This window comes from Pleurodeles waltl, chromosome 3_1, assembly GCF_031143425.1.
Source record: "Pleurodeles waltl isolate 20211129_DDA chromosome 3_1, aPleWal1.hap1.20221129, whole genome shotgun sequence".
NCBI lineage: Eukaryota > Metazoa > Chordata > Amphibia > Caudata > Salamandridae > Pleurodeles > Pleurodeles waltl.
The window spans coordinates 425,974,289-426,000,837 of NC_090440.1; the positions used below are offsets into that span (position 1 = coordinate 425,974,289).

At 46.1% G+C, this 26,549-nt stretch overlaps 1 protein-coding gene across 1 annotated transcript in view; it reads left to right on the plus strand.

Moving 5' to 3' along the window:
- Positions 1–26,549, plus strand: part of KIF7 (kinesin family member 7) — a 383,648-nt gene that overhangs the window by 347,294 nt on the left and 9,805 nt on the right. The window contains exon 16 of the mRNA XM_069222691.1: positions 14,133–14,331. Coding sequence (XP_069078792.1) covers positions 14,133–14,331 — 199 coding nt within the window. The remainder of the gene's footprint in view (positions 1–14,132; positions 14,332–26,549) is intronic.

Below are 26,549 nucleotides of genomic sequence, written 5' to 3' on the forward strand. Positions count from 1 at the left end.
AGGATTCCCCCAATAGGGTTAGGATTGTGACCCCCTCCCCTTGGGAGGAGGCACCAAGAGGGTGTACCCACCCTCAGGCCTAGTAGCCATTGGCTACTAACCCCCCAGACCTAAACACGCCCTTAAATTTAGAATTTAAGGGCTACCCTGAACCCTAGAAAATTAGATTCCTGCAACTACAAGAAGAAGGACTGCCTAGCTGAAAACCCCTGCAGCGGAAGACCAGAAGACGACAACTGCCTTGGCTCCAGAAACTCACCGGCCTGTCTCCTGCCTTCCAAAGATCCTGCTCCAGCGACGCCTTCCAAAGGGACCAGCGACCTCGACATCCTCTGAGGACTGCCCCTGCTTCAAAAAGACAAGAAACTCCCGAGGACAGCGGACCTGCTCCAAGAAAAGCTGCAACTTTGTTTCCAGCAGCTTTAAAGAACCCTGCAAGCTCCCCGCAAGAAGCGTGAGACTTGCAACACTGCACCCGGCGACCCCGACTCGGCTGGTGGAGAACCGACACCTCAGGAGGGACCCCAGGACTACTCTGATACTGTGAGTACCAAAACCTGTCCCCCCTGAGCCCCCACAGCGCCGCCTGCAGAGGGAATCCCAAGGCTTCCCCTGACCGCGACTCTTTGAACCTAAAGTCCCGACGCCTGGGAGAGACCCTGCACCCGCAGCCCCCAGGACCTGAAGGACCGGACTTTCACTGGAGAAGTGACCCCCAGGAGTCCCTCTCCCTTGCCCAAGTGGAGGTTTCCCCGAGGAATCCCCCCCTTGCCTGCCTGCAGCGCTGAAGAGATCCCGAGATCTCTCATTGACTAACATTGCGAACCCGACGCCTGTTCCTACACTGCACCCGGCCGCCCCCGCGCTGCTGAGGGTGAAATTTCTGTGTGGACTTGTGTCCCCCCCGGTGCCCTACAAAACCCCCCTGGTCTGCCCTCCGAAGACGCGGGTAGTTACCTGCAAGCAGACCGGAACCGGGGCACCCCCTTCTCTCCATTCTAGCCTATGTGTTTTGGGCACCACTTTGAACTCTGCACCTGACCGGCCCTGAGCTGCTGGTGTGGTGACTTTGGGGTTGCTCTGAACCCCCAACGGTGGGCTACCTTGGACCAAGAACTAAGCCCTGTAAGTGTCTTACTTACCTGGTTAACCTAACCAATACTTACCTCCCCTAGGAACTGTGAAAATTGCACTGTGTCCACTTTTACAACAGCTATTTGTGAATAACTCGAAAAGTATACATACAATTTTGATGATTTGAAGTTCCTAAAGTACTTACCTGCAATACCTTTCGAATGAGATATTACATGTAGGATTTGAACCTGTGGTTCTTAAAATAAACTAAGAAAAGATATTTTTCTATATAAAAACCTATTGGCTGGATTTGTCTCTGAGTGTGTGTACCTCATTTATTGTCTATGTGTATGTACAACAAATGCTTAACACTACTCCTTGGATAAGCCTACTGCTCGACCACACTACCACAAAATAGAGCATTAGTATTATCTATTTTTACCACTATTTTACCTCTAAGGGGAACCCTTGGACTCTGTGCATGCTATTCCTTACTTTGAAATAGCACATACAGAGCCAACTTCCTACAAAGGCCATTAGTTTGTGGATGATAGGGTGTAGTGAACTTATAAGTCACTCCACACTCATTCCACATGTGTTTCAGGTATGCTGACATGAAGTTGGTACCTCTGTCAGACACCACCTCCTTAGGGAAGCCCACTCTGGTAAAGATACCAATGAGGGCCTTGGCTACTGCAGGGGCAGTAGTCGACCTAAGGGGAATAGCTTCAGGATACCTAGTAGCATGATCCACTACTACTAGGATGTACATATTTCCTGAGGCTGTGGGAGGTTCAAGTGGACCCACTATGTCCACACCCACTCTTTCAAAGGGGACCCCCACCACTGGAAGTGGAATGAGGGGGGCCTTTGGATGTCCACCTGTCTTACCACTGGCTTGACAGGTGGTACAGGAGACACAAAACTCCTTAACTTTCTGGGACATGTTGGGCCAGTAGAAGTGGTTGACTAACCTCTCCCACGTCTTGGTTTGTCCCAAATGCCCAGCAAGGGGAATATCATGGGCTAAGGTCAGAATAAACTCTCTGAACTCCTGAGGCACTACCACTCTCCTAGTGGCACCAGGTTTGGGATCTCTTGCCTCAGTGTACGGGAGTCCATCTTCCCAATAGACCCTATGTGTTCCAGTTTTCTTGCCATTGGACTCTTCAGCAGCTTGCTGCCTAAGGCCTTCAAGAGAGGGACAGGTTTCTTGTCCCTAACAACTGCTCCCTTGAGGGTCCCCCTGGGCCCAAGAGCTCAATCTGATAAGGGTCCAACTCCATAGGCTCAGTTCCCTCGGAGGGCAGAACTTCTTCCTGAGAAGAGAGGTTCTCTTTTTCTTGTTGTGTTGCAGCTGGTTTCCCAGCTGGCTTTCCTTTTCTCTTGGTAGGCTGGGCCCTTTTTCCAGACTCCAGCTCTACTTTTTCACCCTGTGCCTTGCACTGTGCCCTTGTCTTGACACACACCAGTTCAGGGATACCCAGCATGGCTGCATGGGTTTTCAGTTCTACCTCAGCCCATGCTGAGGACTCCAGGTCATTTCCAAGCAAACAGTCTACTGGGATATTTGAGGAGACCACCACCTGTTTCAGGCCATTGACCCCTCCCCACTCTAAAGTTACCATAGCCATGGGATGTACTTTAGTTTGATTGTCAGCATTGGTGACTGGATAAGTTTGTCCAGCCAGGTATTGACCAGGGGAAACCTGTTCCAAAAAGACTGCAACTTTGTTACAGAGGAGCAGATTTAAAGACCCCTGCAATCCCCGCAAGAAGCGTGAGACTTGCTACTCTGCACCCGACGCCCCCAGCTCGACTTGTGGAGAACAATCACTTCAGGGAGGACTCCCCGGCGACTGCGAGACTGTGAGTAGCCAGAGTTGCCTCCCCTGAGCCCCCACAGCGACGCCTGCAGAGGGAATCCAGAAGCTCCCCCTGACCACGACTGCCTGCTTCCCAGATCCCGACGCCTGGTAAAGACTCTGCACCCGCAGCCCCCAGGACCTGAAAGATCGGAACTCCAGTGCAGGAGTGACCCCCAGGAGGCCCTCCCCCTTGCCTGCCTGCATCGCTGAAGAGACCCCTTGGTCTCCCATTGATTTCTATTGGAAACCCGACACGTGTTTGCACACTGCACCCGGCCGCCCCCGTGCTGCTGAGGGTGTACTTTCTGTGCTGACTTGTGTGTCCCCCCCCGGTGCCCTACAAAACCCCCCTGGTCTGCCCTCCGAAGACGCGGGTACTTACCTGCTGGCAAACTGGAACCGGGGCACCCCCTTCTCCATTGAAGCCTATGCGCTTTGGGCACCACTTTGACCTCTGCACCTGACCGGTCCTGAGCTGCTGGTGTGGTAACTTTGGGGTTGCTCTGAACCCCCAACGGTGGGCTACCTTGGACCCAAACTTGAACTCTGTAGGTGGTTTACTTACCTGCAAAAACTAACAAACTCTTACTTCCCCCAGGAACTGTTGAAAATTGCACTGTCTAGTTTTAAAATAGCTAAATGTAATTTATGTGAAAACTGTATATGCTGTTTTGCTAATTCAAAGTTCCTAAAGTACCTACCTGCAATACCTTTCATTTGAAGTATTACATGTAAATCTTGAACCTGTGGTTCTTAAAATAAACTAAGAAAATATATTTTTCTATAACAAAACCTATTGGCTGGATTTGTCTCTGAGTGTGTGTTCCTCATTTATTGCCTGTGTGTATGTACAACAAATGCTTAACACTACTCCTTTGATAAGCCTACTGCTCGACCACACTACCACAAAATAGAGCATTAGTATTATCTCTTTTTGCCACTATCTTACCTCTAAGGGGAACCCTTGGACTCTGTGCATACTATTCCTTACTTTGAAATAGTGCATACAGAGCCAACTTCCTACAGCTCTCAATCAGAATTTTTCACATGTGTTGACAATAGTAATAAGCCATAAGTAATAACTTGGTGAGAACATACTGAGCCAATGGACCCTGAAGGTGGGTTCTTCACTGGTCTCATTTCTTATTTTTTTCACACTGTGAGTACAGTTTAAGTCATTTGATAAAAAATAAATCTAGACCTCCAGGCTGTCCTCTGGGTTCTTTTGTCCCATTTATGAGCACACATAGAGTTCATTATATTTTTAACAAGTGGTCACTGTGAGAGCTTACACTTGTTAGTATTTAATTGGCTTTCCTTCATTTTTCTTTACATTTTCTTCAAATCCTTATGAAAATTATTTGGCACAGTTTTGGGTGAGAGACCGACATTTGTGACGCCATCCTGAAGAGGAGCTGACATGAGTTAAAGTAGAGGCAAGCCTTTGCCTCCTTTTCTCCCTTTCTCACAACTCGGACACCTGGGGGACTACAACTTCCATGATGCCCGGGTCTTAGATGCACATAATATTGTGCACCCTCCATTCAGAGTGCCTGTGTTTTGCGTGGTCCGCTTAGCGACTGGCACTTTGTAACTACTCAAACGGGTGCTGCCACGGGTAATTAGCGATTACCCATTCCCATTGGTCCACGAACTTTGAAACCTGCTCCAGGTGGATGGGCCCCAGAAGATAAAACGATTGACAGAGGCATGCCTGAACCACATGGGGGGAGGAGTGAGAGCAGAGTAGGTGAATCTGAAGGTAGGGGCCCTTGACCAAGTAAGCAAGCACACTACGCTAGCTTTAGAGGCCATTTCCTTAGGGCTTTTTGTGTATTGGAAAGGTGATTATCTCATGTCTTTTCCCCCCTTTCTTCACCTCACTTGGCACTTGTGTTGGGGGGGATCAGCGTGGCACTACAGGGCCAACGTTATTCGCCCTCCGAGGGGTAAAAAAGTACCCATATAGAGGGTAATTGACAGTAAATGCAACATGTCACGTATGGCTGGATAATCCTCACAGCCCCTTATATTTCAGTTGGTTTCTGCATATTTGTGAGTGTGTGGAAGGGCTGCTGGGCACATAAGCTCTGTTCCTTATAATGTAAAATCACGTTTGGCTGTATGTTTTGATGAGTATAAGGCAGCAAAAGCACCTGAATTAGATGTTGCTATGCTGCACTATATGGCATGATTTCTTGGAACCGGTTCCGCACAAGGAGTGCGAGCATCTAGGTCACAGTATGTACAAATGTGAGAAGACGTGCAAGTGGGAGGTGTGCACGTCACAGTCATGAATGCTGGCATTTAAGTTGTATACTACCCTTTATGTTCCCTCACAGATGCAGCTCCTGACTAGCCTGTAGAATTCTGCCTGATGCATGCTTTGACTTGATATGCATGTGGCATGACTCCTTGCACATATAGATTACACGTCATTGGGGATCACAAATAACTTAACATAACACAGTCACTGTTTTATCCCAATTTGCCACTGATGTGTCAACAGCGTATCGATCCTAGCAATTTGATTTGTCATCATCGAGGCAAACAAAATTGGAGCACAAAAACAAGGATCTGAAAAAATGAAAAAAATAATGAAGGCACCGTGTCAACATGAAAGATTATTGTTTAAAAAAAGTATAAAGACCGAGTACATACATTTTTGGCCATGAAGCACAACACGCTACTGTCCCCAGAACTTCTAAAGGGAATCAGTACTACAAATGAATAACCAGTCCTAAAGTCAAAAAATGGCAGTCACTATATACCATCCTAATTTAGGCACAAAAACTAATTTCAGTGTGTAAACCATAAAATTATCACAAATCATTACCATAGTTAAAATTGAAGCTATAAAGACCTAGGCTATACCACTAAAGAACACCTCATTCCCATTGAAGTAGCTGATTAAAATGTTATATTAAAAACGATGTATAAAAGATGCCACCTACTTGTAGCATTTTAACCATTTAGAAATGAGTGCAGGGTCCGAAGACCAGAAACCTAAGGTCACTCTGAACCCCATTCTAAAAAGAAAAAACTGAAAGATAATAAGCCGGCAGTATGGCCACAGTTCGCTGCAACACACCATGCAGTGCACTTGTTAGAGTCTTTACTCACTGGCTAAGAAATTCCACCAAAATGGAAAATTAATCTTCCTAAGGAATCATAAGAAAAAGAAATGGACCAAAGCAACCGGCTGAATCACCATACCTTAAAACATAAGGCATACAGATAGCAAATTAAAGGAGGCTTCCCAGGGAGCATGATACGGCTCTCCTGAAAACACTGCTGTGGAATGAAAAATGTCCTAGCTTACGAGAAGGAAAGTGTCAATTCTATTACGAACAAGGAGACGAGGATTATGCACTTCTTTCTGCACTTTCTTAAAATAGCAGTTTTTAAAGACTTCTGAAAAGAAAAAATATCACTACAACATATCCCATGAAACACTGGGAATACGTGTCCATAGTAACCTCAGTTCAACTATAACAGGGTCTTGCTAAAGAAAGCACTTTTTCCACCTCAGCAGGCAATCTTTAGGGAGGCCATTCATCTTCAGCATCCTGGAAAAAGATGAGTATTCATGATCGCTAAAGTGATCCGTGGTAATGAGGATGTTTGCACCAAAAGTTACACAGTGCAGTCCCCTCGCTGGTGCATACAACCATGCAAACAGTTGTAAAAAATGACTTGTGGCAAGTAGGTGGTAATATAGCTCGACTCTGTAATGCAGGGAAAACAACTGCCGTAATAGTGTTATTGCGAGGGTGACAGATGGGTAAAATGTGAGGAAACCAAGGGAATTCCTCACAAAAAATCCCCTAACATGCGTGCAAGCTTCGTTGGAGTGCTGGACAGAAGCAGCTCTACAAGGCAGCAGAGCGCCTGACAGGACCATTGTTTACGCACAAGAGCGCGTTTCCACAGGACCCGCATAAGGTATAATGAAACGCGCTTGGGCAGAAAACCTACCGCATGTGAGTAGCCACAGGTCTCAGAAAAAACAAAAGTATATAGTCAAACAGGCGCAATATCAAGCACCTGTCAGTTAAGTGAGGAGAAGTTAAGAAACGCAGTGACTTAACTGACAAGCAGTGAAGAAAGAGGAATAGGATGTCATACACATATACGGCGGACAGTGTCATGATTGGTATTTGGTTACTACGGACACGTATTCCCAGTGTTTCATGGGGTATATAGTTGTGATCTTTTTTTCTTTTCATACGTCTTTAAAAAGTGCTATTTTAATAAAGTGAAGAAAGAAAAGATAATCCTCGCCTTCGGTCCGGACATCGAATTCACAGACAGTGTAGATGCCTCACAGGTGCAGGCCCGACGGCCAGTTGGTGTTTATAACAGCACTAATCCCCAAAGAGGTAAAAAGGGGCCTAAACATAAGAGGTCCCAGGGGATCTTTCTACTTAGATCTTTACAGCAAATGCATGAAACTACAGCACTAACCTCTATTATTTATATATATATATATATATATATATATATATATATATATATATATATATATATATATATATATATATATATTTACAAAGTAAGACTCAGCACATATATATCAAATTATAGAAGAAGGAGGAGCTGCTTCACACAACAGTTAACTCCAGATTCAGTGGTAGTAGGAGTAGCCCGAAAAAGGGCGAACTCACAAACTTCTGGAGACGCACCACCACCCGACAAAGAAAGTCGGAAATTCGATGCAGCAGGCAAAAGGGTGACAGCACAGGCAGCCAATCAATGGTGAATTACCAATTCTCAGGCTCTTCTAGCAAGATACAACAGGGCACATTGGGGTGAAATGCAACATCTCATTCAACACCTTCCCAAAGAGTTCCAGAAACGTGCCCAACAGGTTGTCGAGGAGGGCCAAAGTATCTCCAACAACCAAATAAGGTCGCCATGGACTCAGCAGACACAGCGACCAGAACAGTAAACACGGTGGTAACCATTCGGAGACACGCATGGCTACGAACCTCCGGATTTAAGCCCGAAATTCAGCAAGCAGTGCTAAATATGCCATTCACTGAACAACAACTATTTGGGCCGGAGGTGGATACAGCGATAGACAAACTGAAGAAAGACACTGACACGGCCAAAGCCATGGGCGCGCTCTACTCCCCACAGAGCAGAGGCACTTTTAGGAAGCCGCACTTTAGAGGGGGGCTTCGGGCCCAGACAACAGAGCCTTCCACCTCACAAGTCAGACCCACATATCAGGGCCAATATCAGAGAGGAGGTTTTCGAGGACAATATAGGGGTGGACAGTTCCCTAAAACAAGAGGGAAACTCCAGAGCACAAAAACCCCACAAACTAAACAGTGACTTCAACGTCACAAACCCCCACCACACAACACCAGTGGGGGGGAGACTCACAGATTACTACCACAACTGGGAACACATAACTACAGACGCGTGGGTCCTAGCCATTATCCAACATGGTTATTGCATAGAATTCCTACATTTGCCACCAGATGTGCCTCCAAGAGCACACATGTCCAAACAACACTTAGATCTGTTACAACTAGAAGTCCAAGCGTTGTTACAAAAAGAAGCAATAGAACTAGTACCCAACCATCAAAAAGGAACAGGTGTTTACTCCCTGTATTTCCTAATTCCAAAAAAGGACAAAACACTGAGACCATATTAGACCTCAGAACACTAAATCTTTACATCAAATCAGATCACTTTCACATGGTGACACTTCAAGACTTGATTCCCTTGCTCAAACAACAGGACTACATGTCAACATTAGATCTCAAGGATGCTTACTTCCACATACCCATACATCCTTCACACAGGAAATACTTAAGGTTTTTAATCCAAGGCGTGCATTACCAATTCAAAGTGTTACAGTTTGGCATAACAGCAGCCCCAAGAGTATTCACAAAATGCCTTGCAGTAGTAGCTGCCCACATCAGGAGGCAGCACATGCACGTATTCCCTTACTTAGACGATTGGTTAATAAAAACCAGCACTCAGCAACAGTGTCTTCTACACACAAGATACGTCATAGAAACCCTTCACAAACTAGGGTTCTCTATAAACTACCAAAAATCACATCTACAACCGTGTCAAATACAACAGTACTTAGGAGCAACAATCAACACACAAAAAGGGATTGCCACTCCAAGTCCACAAAAGGTACAAGCCTTCCAAAATGTAATACTAAACATGCACCCAAACCAACACTATCAAGTGAGGTTTGTAATGAAACTCCTAGGCATGATGTCTTCATGCATAGGCATTGTCCCAAATGCAAGACTACACATGCGTCCCTTACAACAATGCCTAGCAACACAATGGACACAAGCACAGGGTCAACTTCAAGATCTAGTGTTGCTAGACCGCCAAACACACTCCTCGCTTCAGTGGTGGAATCCTATAAATTTAAACCAAGGGCAGCCATTCCAAGACCCAGTGCCTCAATACGTGATCACAACAGATGCTTCCATGATAGGGTGGGGAGCCTGCCTGCTTCTAAGATCCGACGCCCGACGTCCTCAACCAGCACAGTATACAAGGACAATGGGACGTTCAACAAAGGCAACTGCATATAAATCATCTAGAGCTGTTAGCAGTGTTTCTAGCATTGAAAGCATTTCAACCGCTAATAGCCCACAAACACATTCTTGTCAAAACAGACAACATGACCACAATGTATTACCTAAACAAACAAGGAGGGACACACTCATCACAACTGTGTCTCTTAGCACAAAAGATTTGGCATTGGGCGATTCACAATCACATTCGCCTAATAGCACAGTACATCCCAGGGATTCAAAACCAGTTAGCCGACAATCTCAGTCGAGATCACCAACAAACACACGAATGGGAAATTCATCCCCCAGATACTACAAACTTACTTTCTACACTGGGGAATACCAGAAATAGACCTATTTGCAACAAAAGAAAACGCAAAATGCCAAAACTTCGTGTTCAGGTAACCACACCCTCAGTCCAAGGGCAATGCATTATGGATGAGTTGGTCAGGAATATTTGCCTACGCATTTCCCCCTCTCCCACTCCTTCCTTATCTTGTAAACAAATTGAGTCAAAACAGACTCAAACTAATACTGATAGCACCAACCTGGGCTCGCCAACCATAGTACACAACACTACTAGACCTGTCATATCAAATCTCATATCAAACTACCAAACAGACCAGATCTGTTAACTCAACACAAGCAACAGATCAGACACCCGAATCCAGCATCGCTCAATCTAGCAATCTGGCTCCTGAAGTCTTAGAGTTTGGACATTTAGACCTTACACAAGAATGTATGGAGGTCATTAAGCAAGCTAGAAAACTTACTACAAGACATTGTTACGCAAACAAATGGAAAAGATTTGTTTATTATTGCCATCATAATCAAATCCAACCACTACACGCTTCTGCGAAAAACATCGTAAGCTATTTATTACACTTCCAAAAATCAAACCTAGCCTTTTCTTCTACCAAAATACATCTCACAGCAATATCTGCCTATCTGCAGATTACACATTCAACATCACTCTTTAGAATGCCAGTCATCAAAGCATTTATGGAGGGTCTAAAGAGAATCATACCCCCAAGAACACCACCAGTTCCCTCGTGGAACCTCAATATTGTATTAACACAACTCATGGGTCCACCATTTGAACCCATGCACTCTTGTGAAATGCAATACTTAACCTGGAAAGTAGCCTTCCTAATAGCTATCACATCTCTTAGAAGGGTAAGTGAAATTCAAGCATTCACTATACAAGAACCCTTTATACACATACATAAACATAAAGTGGTTCTCCGGACAAATCCAAAGTTCTTACCAAAAGTTATATCACCGTTCCACCTAAACCAAACAGTGGAACTCCCAGTCTTTTTTCCACAACCAGACTCAGTAGTCGAAAGAGCCTTACATACGCTAGACATCAAAAGAGCATTAATGTATTACATTGATAGAACAAAACAATTTCGCAAGACAAAACAATTGTTTGTAGCCTTTCATAAACCTCATGCAGGAAATCCAATATCCAAGCAAGGTATTGCCAGATGGATAGTGAAATGTATTCAGACCTGCTATATTAAAGCAAAAAGAGATCTGCCTATTACGCCAAAGGCGCACTCCACTAGGAAGATACGCGCCACAATGGCCTTTCTGGGAAATATACCTGTGACAGAAATCTGTAAGGAAGCCACATGGTCTACGCCTCATACATTCACAAAACATTACTGTGTAGATGTGTTAACAACACAACAAACCACAGTAGGACAGGCTGTATTAAGAACATTATTTCAAACAACTTCAACTCCTACAGGCTAAACCACCGCTTTTGGGGAGATAACTGCTTACTAGTCTATGCACAGCATGTGTATCTGCAGCTACACATGCCATGGAACGGAAAATGTCACTTACCCAGTGTACATCTGTTCGTGGCATGAGTCGCTGCAGATTCACATGCGCCCTCCTGCCTCCCCGGGAGCCTGTAGCCGTTATAAGTTGATGAAACTTGTACATTTATAAATTTGTAAATATATAATATTTTGTATACACATTATGTACATACAGACTCACTCCATTGCATGGGCACTTTTACTAATATACACAACTCCTACCTCACCCTCTGCGGGGAAAACAATCTAAGATGGAGTCGACGCCCATGCGCAATGGAGCTGAAAGGGAGGAGTCCCTCGGTCTCATGACTGGAAAAGACTTCTTCAAAGAAAAACAACTTGTAACACTCCGAGCCCAACACTAGATGGCAGGATAATGCACAGCATGTGAATCTGCAGCAACTCATGCCACGAACAGATGTACACTGGGTAAGTGACATTTTCCATGTATATTGTCACATGAATGAAAACAATCTAAAAAGGAACCTGGAACCATTGTTGTCTCTATATAGTTAAATTGCACCAAGTTCTGGATTAGCAGGGCTGCCTCTGTTGTTGTCAAACCCTTGGGACCCTTTAAAGCACACATTAAAGAAACATGTATTTCAAAGCAGGCTGGGATGCAACATCGATTGAATAAATGCTCCAGCGTCTTGAGCATGAAATTAAAATACTTGAAACTGAAAGTACCCTGAACCCAAAAACTGACACACTTGTAAGATTAAAGATGTTGCTAGTAGGACAGAGAAGTGGAATTCTTATGTGAATGTTCGACTGCCAGACTTACACGACAAAGGAGAGCAACCAGGCAAACCCCTGGCCATCATGTTATGCCCACAACAGGCCCTGGAAATCCAATTAGGGTCACCTCCAAAGTTGTCAGCCTTCACTAACTACTGCGCATTACTATACTTCTCAAAAACACCCACCTAGGACAAAGGAAGAAAGCAGTATCTAGATGAGGTATGGCCTGGCTTAAGAGTCATGACTAGGACGTAGCTGTAGCAACATGTTTCAAGCTCTGAAACAATAGATACAATTAAATCCATGGCAGAGGGTAAGTCACTTGGAAATGATGAACTGACAATATCATTTTGTAGCAAATATGTGGAGATTTTGACACCTTAACAGCTTCCAGTATATATATCAGGAGGCATATACAGTGGGAACGCTACCTCAAAGGGAGATCTTCGATATGTTGTATAAAATTATAGAGTTGTGCCTCACCCTTTCTCCATTGATGGCCCTTTTGATATTTGTAAAGGACTTGCCAAGTTCAGCGAGACGTTTTTGTGTCATAGCTCTTTTGCTGACCAAAAGGATGGTAGCGCACCGAAGGGGTCCTGGGGCCAAGAGACAGTTCTCAGGTCTGGCATATTGCAACAAGATGTGGTGCTCATGTCCCGGATTTCCTGCCCTGAAAATATCTGTGAAGCCCATTACATAAATATCTTTCAAATAAAAGGGACACGACTGAGATGCAAACAGTAGCTACAATTATATATATGACAGTTATCTTCCAGTGCTTTAGATGAAACATTTTACTAGCCCAGGTTGAACAGGCCTATGCTGCACCTGGGATAGCAGTTGAGGTAGTATCTGTTATACTTTGATGGAAGGTAGTAGGTGACGTGCTCAAAGAGAGAGGGGTTTATATTTCAGAATAAAGAAATGTAGAAGGCGGGTGTCATGATGCGAGGTTATGGATGGGGCCACATATTATCACTGATAATTATACATAAACCAAGTGCACTCTCACATGTGCCCTCCTATAACCTGAAAATGTTAACCGAGGAAATGCGCCCTGTAATCCGCATGATAATATATTAGTATGAGATTAACTACTGCTAAAAAAAAATTGTTGATTAATTTGCTTTGTTACTTTTATTTAAATTTAATTACTTGTTAAAGTCTTCTCAAGGGTAATGACATAAGTGAGTCAGGCTTTCCTGCATAAGCAAAGTGGATAATTATTTCCTTGTGTTCTGTTCTTACTAGACTGTTGGTTGTTGTGTTTACCTTTTCCTCCTGATGACAGAGTTTATAGTTCTGTTCAGTGTTCATGAATTTCATTGAAGGTTCCAGAGAAGCAAAAGCTAGTTCCATCACGGGAGTACTTATTGTATTAATTAACAGCCATCATCTCTCTCCATTAGGCCTTGGCATATCATAAAGCAATGGAAGAAAAGGGTTCTGCTAAGCTGCTGCAACTACGCATTAAGAGGCGTTTCAGCAGGTGACTCCTTCAAAGGAGCAGTGTGTTTTCAGATCTTTTGATACTATCTGGTTCCATTTCTTTAAATATCTTATTCCTTTGAAAACAAATTATGAGGAGTTGATGCAACCGTGATTTCCTATTTTCTTTTAAAATTGGAGTTGTTTTTTTTTTATTAAACAAATTCAGTGAATGCAACTTTTTTAAATAGTCATATTAAAACACTTTTGTTCGTGATATCTTTTGTTTGCATATTTTTGCAAATGGGCAGAGTTACTGAATTAAACAAAAACAGCAAAATATAGAACGAGGGTTAAAATCAACACTTTCTTATGTGGTACTCGAGCATGGTGTTGCCAGCAGTATGCATTTGTTTCCATTGATTCAGAGGTATCATGTTTTATAGCTTCTTCACTTTTTAGGTTGTAGCAGTACTTTCTTTATCTGTTGTGAAGCCAAGATGATGCACACATAATTTGTGTACCACAAGAAATGTACAAGCTGTATTGCAGCAGGTGTTTGTATTCAGTAGAGTAAATAAATGGTATGACATCTGCCTGCTTGATTTATGTGTCACATTTCGTAGGTGGTGACACTGCGAGAAGAAGAGCACAAACAACAAATTGCCTTCTCAGAGCTGGAGATGCAGCTGGATGAGCAGCAACAGTTGGTGTATTGGTTGGAGGCAGCAGTGGAGCGGCAGCGTTTGGAGATGGATCGTCAGTTGACTCAGCAACAGAAAGAACATGAGCGCAATCTCCAACTCCTACTGCAACAGTGTCAAGGTAACCACCACTGAAAGTCTTGAAAGGGAGCTCTTAAACATTTCTCATCATCCTCTGAGCAGATGCTTTATTTTATTTACTAGATTTCTTTAACCTGAACCTGCCCCAAGAGCTTCAGCGTGCTGTGTAGAGCGGTTCCTATGTCATAAGTACAGAGGAGTACAAGGTGGTAAATTCCAAGGGGACCTGGGTATGTGTGCTACATGTAATCACATTTGGTAGATATGTACGAGGGTAAAAAAATCACCTATATTGACATCACAATATCCAAGCCTTCCAACATAGTATTCAGGGTAATCTGAGAAGGATGATCTAGGTAGGGGAGAACTAAGAAGAGCAAATCCAGTAGGGCTCTCCTTTGCTTATTAGCTCAGCTCTACTTTCCTGCTGATCTTGCCTCACTCCAAGCACAGTTAGCAATCTCTCTGCATCTGAAAGAGTCATTGGAAAGGGTGATTAAATATACTGGGCACACTCTCCTCCGACCTACACTGGGCCCTTAAAAGTTATTTTCCACCCTACGTGAAATTACATTGTGCCTCCCCTCTTTGTTAAGTTGGACTATAGGTGCTGTTTTAGGGGAAATTTATTGATTCTAGAAAAGTGGAGGAAGTACAAGCCATGCAATTTGGGCAGCTGAATTGGAATGGAACGCTCAACTTCACTTAGTTAAGCGCTACCTAGTCTGTTGATCTGTCACTATTGATGCCCAGTGTTACTTAATAGGGGAGAGGGTAAGAAAAAAGATGTACCGAAGATTTGTTACAGTGAATTGTGGCAGCAGTATTAACAATGTCCCACCCAGAGGGCAGCAGCTAAGAGGATGGCCTGGTTTGGCCTTAGTAAACATATGGGACAATGACTCCTGTGCAGGCAGGACAGTGGCCCTACCTACCTGAGCAGCCACATGCACTTCCACCTACCTTCCAGACAACTCCGCTCTGCTGGTCTCTCACTAGCGCACATCCCATGCATACACAAAACCAGAGTGGGAGGCTGCACCTTCTCGTGCCTGGCCCATAAAGCCTGAAACAACCTTCCACAGCACATCAGGGCCTCCTCCTCTCTTCTTGACTTTATGAAGAAGCTGCAGACCTGGCTTTTCGAGTTCGCCCCCACAGCTGGCCGCACACACCTGCCACAGAGTCCCTGGATACTGTCACAGGCTGCCGCATAGGTTCTCATACTAATGAGGCTACTGGATTTGGGCGGTAAAATCACCTGAATTGTGGGGTACTAGGTACAAGTCCACACCATGTGACACCAGTCGGCATAATCCGGGTTTTCCGGCTAACTAGCAGCACCTTTTCTCTGCCCAAGAGCAGGGATGATTGTGGCAACTTAGGAGCATGACGAAAAAGACTCCTTAGGGGAATCGTGTTTGATCAGATCTCACTCCTTTCCCTCAGGTACATTAGTCTCACACAGGCAAAGACAACAGAGACAGAATATGGTTTGTTAATGATTTATTGAAGTAACTGCATCTTAGATAAAATGGCATGTATTGCAATAACTAGGATAATAAAACGCACTAAAAGCAAAAGGGTGACAAGGAGTGTGAAACACAAAAACAGCCCCACCATACTGTCACTAAGAGTGATATATATCTTTCCTACCTAAGTTATGTCAGAGCACAGCATAATAAGCCTAAATCCCTTCAGGTTTCCCCTCTGGTAAGATATCATCCCCCATACCTGAGCAAGGAAGCCTGTAGTCTAGAGAGACACCGTCCCCATGTAGGCTAGGGTTTCGGCAGTCTAAGCAAGCACCTGTAACAAAGGCATTAAGCAATCCTGTATACAGTTGTTGTCATATGGCTGGAATCTCCCTCTAACGTGTATGGGACAAAGGAGTGTTTTTATAATAAAACAGTTGACATTCTCAGAAAGGGTCCCCATGTAGGAATATGAGTGTTTCTGTGAATGTTGGAGGTACAACGTACCACTTTTGCCAGCAGCCCTATCTGACTGCAGCCTTAAGGACAGCACAAAGTGCAATTAATGTCCTGCTAAGAATGTAATGCTTTCCTAGGCGAAAGAACAACTAGATAGAGAAAAATAAAACAATACCGCAAATGTGGCTAATGCTAGAAAAATAAAACAAAGCTGATAAAATGTAACTGGGCTAAAAGTGCACCACGGTAGGCCCAGTTTTCTAAAATAACGTGTCTAAAATGTGGCTAAACTAGCTATACAACAAGGTGATTAACACTGTAGAAACACAGATCACAACATCACTGAGGCACTAGGAAAATGATGGGTATCAGGAAGATTCAAGAGGCTAATGTGGAGGTGACATAGTGCTACATTCTTGGAGCATTACAGTCTACTATGGGGCCTCACAAAGTTTACTCTGAAGGTAATTAACACCCGCAACATAGTTGCTTTTTTCCATATCTAGGGCCAATTTAATATTGAACTCCATGCTGTGCTTAGGTCATTTAGAAGCTAATACTGTATTTGTATCCGTTCCAAACTGATATCTTTAATCCCTGTATTTCACTTCAAGAGTGGAAGGCACGAACAGAAGGCATTTGGAAACTTTCTAAAAGTTCAAAACTTTAGTGAGGTACCCTTCTAGGAACAACTGCAGACCATTTGGACGCACAGCAGAGGGCTTCATGAGGGCTAAGACTATGTTTTGACAGTGCCCAAAAAGATAGGACACAAGAGAAGTGTTGCCCCAGAGTCATGCACACAGCCCATAGCGCCTTCTGTGCCTTATTTCCCTAAAGCAACTAGGCCACCAATGATGTTGCGGAAAGGGGTGACTGCTCACCATCTGCCAGAAATATCCTGGCTTCTGCTCGCTGGTTTCACCAACACACTGCTGTTGACCTAAAGTTGTATATTTTAGGCAGAGTCCCATAGCTTCTGCCATGGCCACAACTCTAATGGAATAGAGCACCTGAGACTGAGGGAACCCTCCATGCCTCTTTTCTAAACTGGATTGATGATCTCTAGTTGTAAGGAAATGCCTCCTTGGCATGGTTACCCCCTGACTTTTTGCCTTTGCTGATGCTAAGTTTTGATTTGAAAGTGTGCTGAGGCCTGCTAACCAGGCCCCAGCACCAGTGTTCTTTCCCTAATCTGTACTTTTGTTTCCACAATTGGCACACCCTGACATCCAGGTAAGTCCCTTGTAACTGGTACCCCTGGTACCAAGGGCCCTGATGCCAGGGAAGGTCTCTAAGGGCTGCAGCATATCTTATGCCACCCTGGGGACCCCTCACTCAGCACAGACACACTGCTTGCCAGCTTGTGTGTGCTAGTGAGGACAAAACGACTAAGTCGACATGGCACTCCCCTCAGGGTGCCATGCCAACCTCACACTGCCTATGTAGTATAGATAAGTCACCCCTCTAAGCAGGCCTTACAGCCCTAAGGCAGGGTGCACTATACCATAGGTGAGGGCATAAGTGCATGAGCACTATGCCCCTACAGTGTCTAAGCAAAACCTTAGACATTGTCAGTGCAGGGTAGCCATAAGAGTATATGGTCTGGGAGTCTGTCATGCACGAACTCCACAGCACCATAATGGCTACACTGAAAACTGGGAAGTTTGGTATCAAACTTCTCAGCACAATAAATGCACACTGATGCCGGTGTACATTTTATTGTAACATACCCCCCAGAGGGCACCTTAGAGGTGCCCCCTGAAACCTTAACCGACTATCCGTGTAGGCTGACTAGTTTTAGCAGCCTGCCACACACCAGACATGTTGCTGGCCACATGGGGAGAGTGCCTTTGTCACTTTTGGCTAGTAACAAAGCCTGTACTGGGTGGAGGTGCTTCACACCTCCCCCTGCAGGAACTGTAACACCTGGCGGTGAGCCTCAAAGGCTCACGCCCTTTGTTACAGCACCCCAGGGCACTCCAGCTAGTGGAGTTGCCCGCCCCCTCCGGCCACGGCCCCACTTTTGGCGGCAAGGCCGGAGGAGATAATGAGAAAAACGAGGAGGAGTCACTGGCCAGTCAGGACAGCCCCTAAGGTGTCCTGAGCTGAGGTGACTCTAACTTTTAGAAATCCTCCATCTTGCAGATGGAGGATTCCCCCAATAGGATTAGGGATGTGCCCCCCTCCCCTCAGGGAGGAGGCACAAAGAGGGTGTACCCACCCTCAGGGCTAGTAGCCATTGGCTACTAACCCCCCCAGACCTTAACACACCCTTAAATTTAGTATTTAAGGGCTCCCCAGAACCTAGGAACTCAGATTCCTGCAACCTAAGAAGAAGAGGACTGCTAAGCTGAAAAACCCTGCAGAGAAGACGGAGACACCAACTGCTTTGGCCCCAGCTCTACCGGCCTGTCTCCCCACTTCTAAAGACACTGCTCCAGCGACGCTCTCCCCAGGGACCAGCGACCTCTGAAGCCTCGGAGGACTGCCCTGCATCTAGAAGGACCAAGAACTCCAGAGGACTGCGGCTCTGTTCACCCAAGACTGCGACTTTGCTACAAAGAAGCAACTTTGAAACAACTTGCGTTTCCCGCCGGAAGCGTGAGACTTGACACTCTGCACCCGATGCCCCCGGCTCGAGTTGTGGAGAACAATCACTTCAGGGAGGACTCCCCGGCGACTGCGAGACCGTGAGTAGCCAGAGTTGCCCCCACAGCGACGCCTGCAGAGGGAATCCCGAGGCTCCCCATGATCGCGACTGCCTGCTTCTAAGATCCGACGCCCCCAGGACCTGAAGGATCCGACCTCCAGTTTAGGAGCGACCCCCAGGTGGCCCTCTCCCTTGCCCAGGTGGTGGCTACCCCGAGGACCCTGCCCCCAAACCCCCCCCCTTGCCTGCCTGCATCGCTGAAGAGATCCCTTGGTCTCCCATTGAAACCTATTGAAAACCCGACGCGTGTTTGCACACTGCACCCGGTCGCCCCTGTGCTGCTGAGGGTGTACTTTGTGTGGACTTGTGTCCCCCCCGGTGCCCTACAAAACCCCCCTGGTCTGCCCTCCGAAGACGCGGGTACTTACCTGCTGGCAGACTGGAATCAGTGAAGCCTATGCGTTTTGGGCACCACTTTGACCTCTGAACCTGACTGGCCCTGAGCTGCTGGTGTGGTAACTTTGGGGTTGCTCTGAACCCCCAACGGTGGGCTACCTTGGACCCAAATTTGAACCCCATAGGTGGTTTACTTACCTTAAAAACTAACAAACTCTTACTCCCCCCAGGAACTGTTGAAAATTGCACTGTGTCTATTTTTAAATTAGCTATATGTGATTTATGTGAAAACTGTATATGCTATTTTGCTAATTCAAAGTTCCTAAAGTACCTACCTGCAATACCTTTCATTTAAAGTATTACATGTAAATCTTGAACCTGTGGTTCTTAAAATAAACTAAGAAAATATATTTTTCTATACAAAACCTATTGGCCTGGAATTGTCTCTGTGTGTGTTCCTCATTTATTGCCTGTGTGTGTGTACAACAAATGCTTAACACTACTCCTTTGATAAGCCTACTGCTCGACCACACTACCACAAAATAGAGCATTAGTATTATCTCTTTTTTCCACTATCTTACCTCTAACGGGAACCCTTGGACTCTGTGCATACTATTCCTTACTTTGAAATAGTGCATACAGAGCCAACTTCCTACACTAGTGCCCTGCATGCACACAGTATTTCTAAGTATTAGTGTGGGTAGGCCAAATCTCCTATGCACACAACCACTTCTAGTCACCTTTTCTTAGTGGCTTCACAGGATATATGAGAGTCTAAGTGTTTATATTTTTCATTGGCAATGGACGTTGAATGTGAAAACATATCACCTTAATTGTGGCAGAAGAGAGCTTTCAAAAGTTCCTTTACATACTGATATTCACTCGCCTTCAGGATGACTGAAATGTTTACACATGCCAAAGGTCTCATATGTTCAACCAGTGATGGAAGTACTTCCTAGATGATGCTTTGCACAGAGATATCTGTGGGCTTCGATGCCACGCAACAAACATGGTGCTGCGTTCACCCTCTGTGTACAGTGGCCATTCTGCTGTCTCTAACCTCACTGCCTTTGACCACACGAGTTCCCAGGGTGGTCAATGTGCACTATTAGTTGCCGGGGAAGGACTGTTTTGCCTTTCATGCTGCCCCCTACGTGTGTCACTTGTATGCAAAGTGGCAAAATTCAGTAACATCACTCTGTCTGACACTCCAAACAGCAAATATCTGTCCTGTGGGTTTATCTAAAATGTGACTTTCTGCCATCAAAACTTATGGCTGAAAGGGGCTTTCCCATTTCCCAGCCAGATCTATGCCGCCTTGTGAACTGAACAAAAATGTGATGGACACTACAGTAGGGCAGTGGCTGAAGGAGGTTGACCTAAATCCACTCTGAGTATTATTTGTATTGATATTTTGCTTTATTACAAAGGCTTGCAAACAGTTACAGTTGTCTCTTGGCAGTTTCTAAAAACAAAGACTGGAATTGAGGCTGAAGAGGAAAGTGGAAGAGGGAAAGCCAATGACCCAGTGTTGGCTCAGAGTGAGAGAGAAGGAAGTTCAGAGATGTAACATTGGCTTTGCATTGCCGTACCTAATTATTCTCATTGATTTTGTTTTGTCATATCTTGAGTCTTGAAGGTCTGTACAGCAATGTTATTCAGAGATGTACTTGTCTAGGCTGTGCTTTTTAGCAGTATGAGACAACTTCTGTCTAACAGGCATGTTGCTCTTCTTTCTGTAAAACTGGTTGGCATCTCTATAGCTGCAGAACTGGGAGGTTATTTTTAATTTCGAAAGAACACCATGGCCCTCGTTACAAGGTGGCTGGAATTTGGTGTGGGTATACTGGTGGGGAAGGGGGAGAGGAGATGAGGGGGAGTCTACGATTCCAACGGTTATCCCTACACAGAATTCTTGGAATTTCCTGGGATTGGACAATAACTTGACAATTGCAGAGATACTGTGTGGGCTTCCCAGATTCCAGGTTAAAACAGTTGATGTTTTCTGCCTGCTGTGAACACACAGTGTCGGCAGGAGGGTTGTGGGTGTGGGGGTAAGAGTGCTCCTGCAGGAAGCAGAAGGGGTCATGAACTGCTGTGTTCGATGGTGTCTGTGGCTGTAGATACACATGCATGTGCATAGTCCTGCCAGGTAGTGTTGGGTCTGGAGTGGTGCAAGTTGTTTTTCTTCGAAGAGTGTTTCGAGTCACAGGATTGAGTGACTCCTCCTTTCGGTGATATTGCACATGGGCATCAACTCCTTTGTTAGATTGTTTTCTCTCTGCCATCAGGTTTGGATGTGTGTGTCTCCACTCCGTCTTCGTCTCGCTCTGGTTTGAATTCTTTCTCTTTTCTTACCCTCTTTTGACATTATTGATCTTGTTCATGCTTCTTTCACCTTAGTGCTTTCCTCGATTCGTCAGTTCAGACACCAACCTCATGCCCTTGGGTCCTGACTCAGGCCTGTGTTCCAAGTGGCACCAACGTACATGCCACCCTAATGGAATTGACTCCATTCTGCTTCTGCCCTCTGTGCCACGCAAAGTTTCCACACACTGACCAACATTTGGTGTGTAATCTCTGTACTCCACCGATCATCAAGTAACCACCGGTAATGTATGTAGATCTTTCCGATCGAAGAAGACCCTTCTGGACGAAGAGCGCGTCGATTGGAAATGGCGCACAAGACTCTGGACAACTTTGGGGGCGAGGGGCCTAACACGCTCAAGAGGAGCCCGTGCAGGAAAAGGCTCCTTCCATTCAGGACGCTTTGCATTCCGACATTCAATCTGACATCAAAAGCCACAAGATCACCTTGGCGCACTCTGTGAGTATTGTGGTCCCTCCTGCCCACCATAAGACTCTTAAAAACCATCTGCCAAGACCAAGCCACTGTCCTTGGCTTCAACCTCTTTTTCATCGGACTGAGAAATTGTCTCCATCTCAATCTGAGCTTAAGTTCCGAGCCAAACCCCTACAGTCTTCACTTCGGTGCTGATCAAATCTCACCGACTGAAATCTTAGGTGCCGAAAAAAACAGAGCTGTTATCGTCAGAACAGACAGACTCAGGCCAGTCTTCGCTACCCCTTCTCCTGTGGAGCCTATCCTGGAGACTATGGATGCTTGTCAGTGCCGCTTCCAAATTCACGTTGATACAGGCCATATTATTGTCGTCATCATCACCTGTACCTTTGAAAAGGAAAGTGTCCTTCCAGGAAGCTTTGTACATCCCTCCACCTCAAAAGAAGAGAACCAATGACAAGGCCACTAGTCCACCTCGTAGGTCTTCTCCACAACCTCTTCCTCCTCCTCCACCTCCTCTTCCTCCTTCCCCTCCACCTCTCTCCCCTCCTTGTTCTCGTGCGTCACATACGCAGAGAGATTATACTCTTTAGGGTTCCCCTTTGTCTGCTCAGGGAGATATAGAAGGGACACAACACAACCTAGACGCTGGGATATGTATGACTCTGATCCTGTCCCCTCTAATGATCCTGACCTTTACCATGCACACCCCCTCAACACCAGAGGACTTCATGTCAACAAGTAGCGGCACGAGCAGCTGCTTTTCACAATGTGGAATTGCATAGAGACCCTATTGAGCACGACTGCCTATTTGATACCCTCACATTCACACATAGGGATAGTCAGTTCCTCCCAATGCTTCCTGGCATGCTGCGTCACACAGACCAAATCTTAAAGGAGCTGACCGCTCTAGGATTATTATGCATAGAGTTGACAAAAGTACAAATCTGCTATCTCTGACCCTATATACATTAGGTCTTAGTTCCCCCCGACTCAGTTGTAGTGACCACAGCTCTTAAACTTGCTAAGAGTCAGGCCACTGGAGACTCACCTTCCCCTGACAAGGAAAGTAGGAAAATTTAAGCTGCTGGCAAACAAGTTGCCGCACAGGCTTCCAGTCATTGTTGTATCGCCAGTTCACAGGCATTTTTGCCAAGATACGACTGGGCTCACTGGGTTGAAATGGAGGAGCTCCTCCAGTTCTTACCAGATAAGCACTAGAAAAGAGGACAGCAAATAGTTGCTGAGGGGCAGACAATATCTAATAAATCTATTCACTGTGCTCTGGATGCTGCTGACACAGCTGCACGCGGCATCAACACCAGCATCCTTCTCCAAAGGCACACTTGGCTGTGCTGCTCTGGGTTTAAACCAGAAGTCAAGCAAGCGGTCCTTAATATTCCCTTCGACAAGGAGCATCTTTTTGGGCCTCAAGTGGACACCACCCTTGAGAAACCCAAAAAGGGCACGGACACAGAAAAAGCAATTGATGCCATTCAGTCCACTGCACAAAGGGTTTAAAGGTTGTTTGAAACCCCCCACATCTGAGGCTTCCACATCCCACCCCAGACAACCTCAAACCGCGTATTCTAAAGGCTTCTACAGTGGTTCCTATACTGGTACCACTAATAAGAGAGGAGGAAAGAGCTCCACCTCATGAAGCTCCTCCTCCACTGCCAAGCAGTGACTTCCTCCAGGTTCTCCCCACTCATCCAAAACCTGTCCGGGAAGACTACAACTCGTTTATCCACTCTGGGACAACATTGCCACAGAACAATAGGTCCTCTCCATTATCCAACATGGTTAGTGTCTGGAGCCCACCACCATTCCTCCCAATAATTCACCCCTCAGTCACAGGCTATCTCAGGAACAGCTAGTCCTTCACAAACAAGAGGTCAAATCCCTTCTTCCCAATGGGGCTGTAGAGCTGGTTCCACTATAACACCAAGGAACAGGAGTATACTCCCTGTACTTCTTGATTCCCAAAAAGGACGGTTCTCTCAGGCTTATTCTCGACCTCAGACCATTAAACAAATACATTTTGTCAGAGGATTTTCACATGGTTACCCTCCAGGACCTTGTTCCACTTTTACAAAAAGGCAACTTTGACTGCTCTAAATCTAAAGGATGCCTACTTTCATATTCCCATTCACCCTGCACATTGAAAGTACCTTAGGTTCATTATTGTAGGCAAACATTACCAGTTAAAGGTCCTTTCTTTCGGGGTCACTATGTAGAAAGGTACGCTCTTATTGGCATGGTTACCCTCACTGCTTGCCTGTTGTCAGTGTATTTTGACTGTTTTCACTGGGATCCTGCTAACCAGGACCCCAGTGACTGTGCTCTCTCCCTCTAAATGTGATTGTCTAGGACATTGCTCACCCCACAATAGGCATACTGGTACCCCCATATTGCTCCCTGGTATATGGTAATTAGGTACCCAGGGCATTGGGACACCAGGGGTTCCCCTTGGGCTGCTGCATTTGTGTCACCCATGGGAGCCCATATAAAATGTGTCTGCAGGCCTGCCATTGCAGCCTGTATGAAAGGGTGCATGCACCCTTTCACTACAGTCACTGCTGGTCACCCCTATGGTAGGCCCTCCTAACCCAGAAGGCAGGGTGCAAATAACTGTGTGCGAGGGCACCCCTGCATGAGCAGAGGTGCCCTACGAACTCCAGCTCCATTGCACTGGAATTTGTAAGTGCGGGGAAGCCATTTTTACCCATGTACTGGACACAGGTCAATAACTGTGTCCAGCTACATAATGGTAACTCCAAACCTGGGCCTGTTTGATATCAAACATGTCGGAATCATAACACAATACTGTTGCCAGTAATGATTGTATGATTCTATGCACTCTGGGGGTTCCTTAGGGCAGTGTTCCCCAACCCCCGGGCCGCGGACCGGTGCCGGTCCGTGGATCAATCGGCACCAGGCCGCCCCACTGTGGCGGGCGGTAAATGTTTGATAATTTTTCCGTGGCCCGCTTGTCACACAATGGGACAAGCGGGCCACGGAAAAATTATCAAACATTTACCGGTCCGCAACGATAAAAAGGTTGGACAACACTGCCTTAGAGGACCCCCCCCCCAGTATTACTCCTACCAGCCTCCTAGGGTTTTGCAAGCAGCCTGCACTGCTGCCACCCTCCAAATGGGTTTCTGCCCTCTTGCCGCTTGAACAGCTCAAGCAGGAGAAGGCAGAACAAAGGATTTCCTGTGGTAGGGGGAGGCAACACCTCTCTCCCCATGGAAATAGGTGCGACATGGATTGGGAGGGCGTAGCCTCCCCAAGCCACCAGTATGCTTTGAAGGGCACATTTGGTCCCTTCTCTGGCACAAATCTGGACAAAGGAAAGGGGCGCGACCACTCCCCTGTCCATCATCACCCCAGGGGTGGTGCCCAGTGCTCCTCCATGTGGCCACTTGATTCTGCCATCTTGAATCCAAGGTGGGCAGAGGCCCCTGGGAGCATTTGAGTGGCCAGGTCAGGTAGGTGACATCACAGCCCCCTCCTGATAGGTGGTCACCCTGCTAGGTGACTATTCCCCCTTCCTGGGCTATTTAGGGTCTCCCTCTTGGGTGGGTCCTCAGATTTGATGTGCAGGACTGCAACTGGACCCTCCGGGAACCGACATTCTGCAACTTCAGTGATGACTCCGCTCTGCAACATTGTTTCTCCCGGTGCTTCCAGCAACTGCTACATTTCCTCGGCTTTGCATCCTCTGAGGGTGATGAATCTTCAGTAAGCACAAGAAGTAAGAAGGTATCTCCCTTGGAGTGAAGGAGTCACTCCCCTGTATCCACAGGCACCAACTTCAACGACGACCGGCTCCGTGGATCTTCTCTCCTCCGGAGCTGCTCCAGCCTTCATCACAGGCGGTGGTCTGGAGTGGTCTCCTTGGTCCTCTCTACCAGCTGTCCAGCTTGGGAGACGGGAAGCCCTTGCCTCTTCTTGCAGGACGGTAGTACCCCTGTGCACCGCGACTCTTGCAGCTACCAAGGCTGGTTCAAGGGATCTTCAGGCTCTGTGTAGCACCGGACCCCCGCATCTTCCTGAAACACACAGTATCCTGCCTGCTGCTCCTGTGATGTGGGACATTTCTTCAGGTGTGCTGAGTGGGCCTCACTGCGACTGTGGGGGCTGCCTCCTCTTCTTGTGACTCTCACAGCTGCTGAGGGTCACCCTGGACTCCCCTCCTTGGGTCGAGTCCCCTGGACCTTGCTGGTCCTCTTCAGCCTTGCAAAACCTTCTTCCCAGACTCTTGCATTTGCCAAGGCTTACTGGTGGTTTTCCAGCACCACTGACCTACTATATCATGACCGCCAACGCGACATCACTTGCATCTTTTCTGGGACTCCTCTTCGGCTCCTGTGCTGCACTGCTGACTTTTTTCAGTAGCGGCTCCTGCCATAACCGGACCCTCCAACTCGAACTGGACTTGGTCCCCTTCCTTTGCAGGTCCTCTT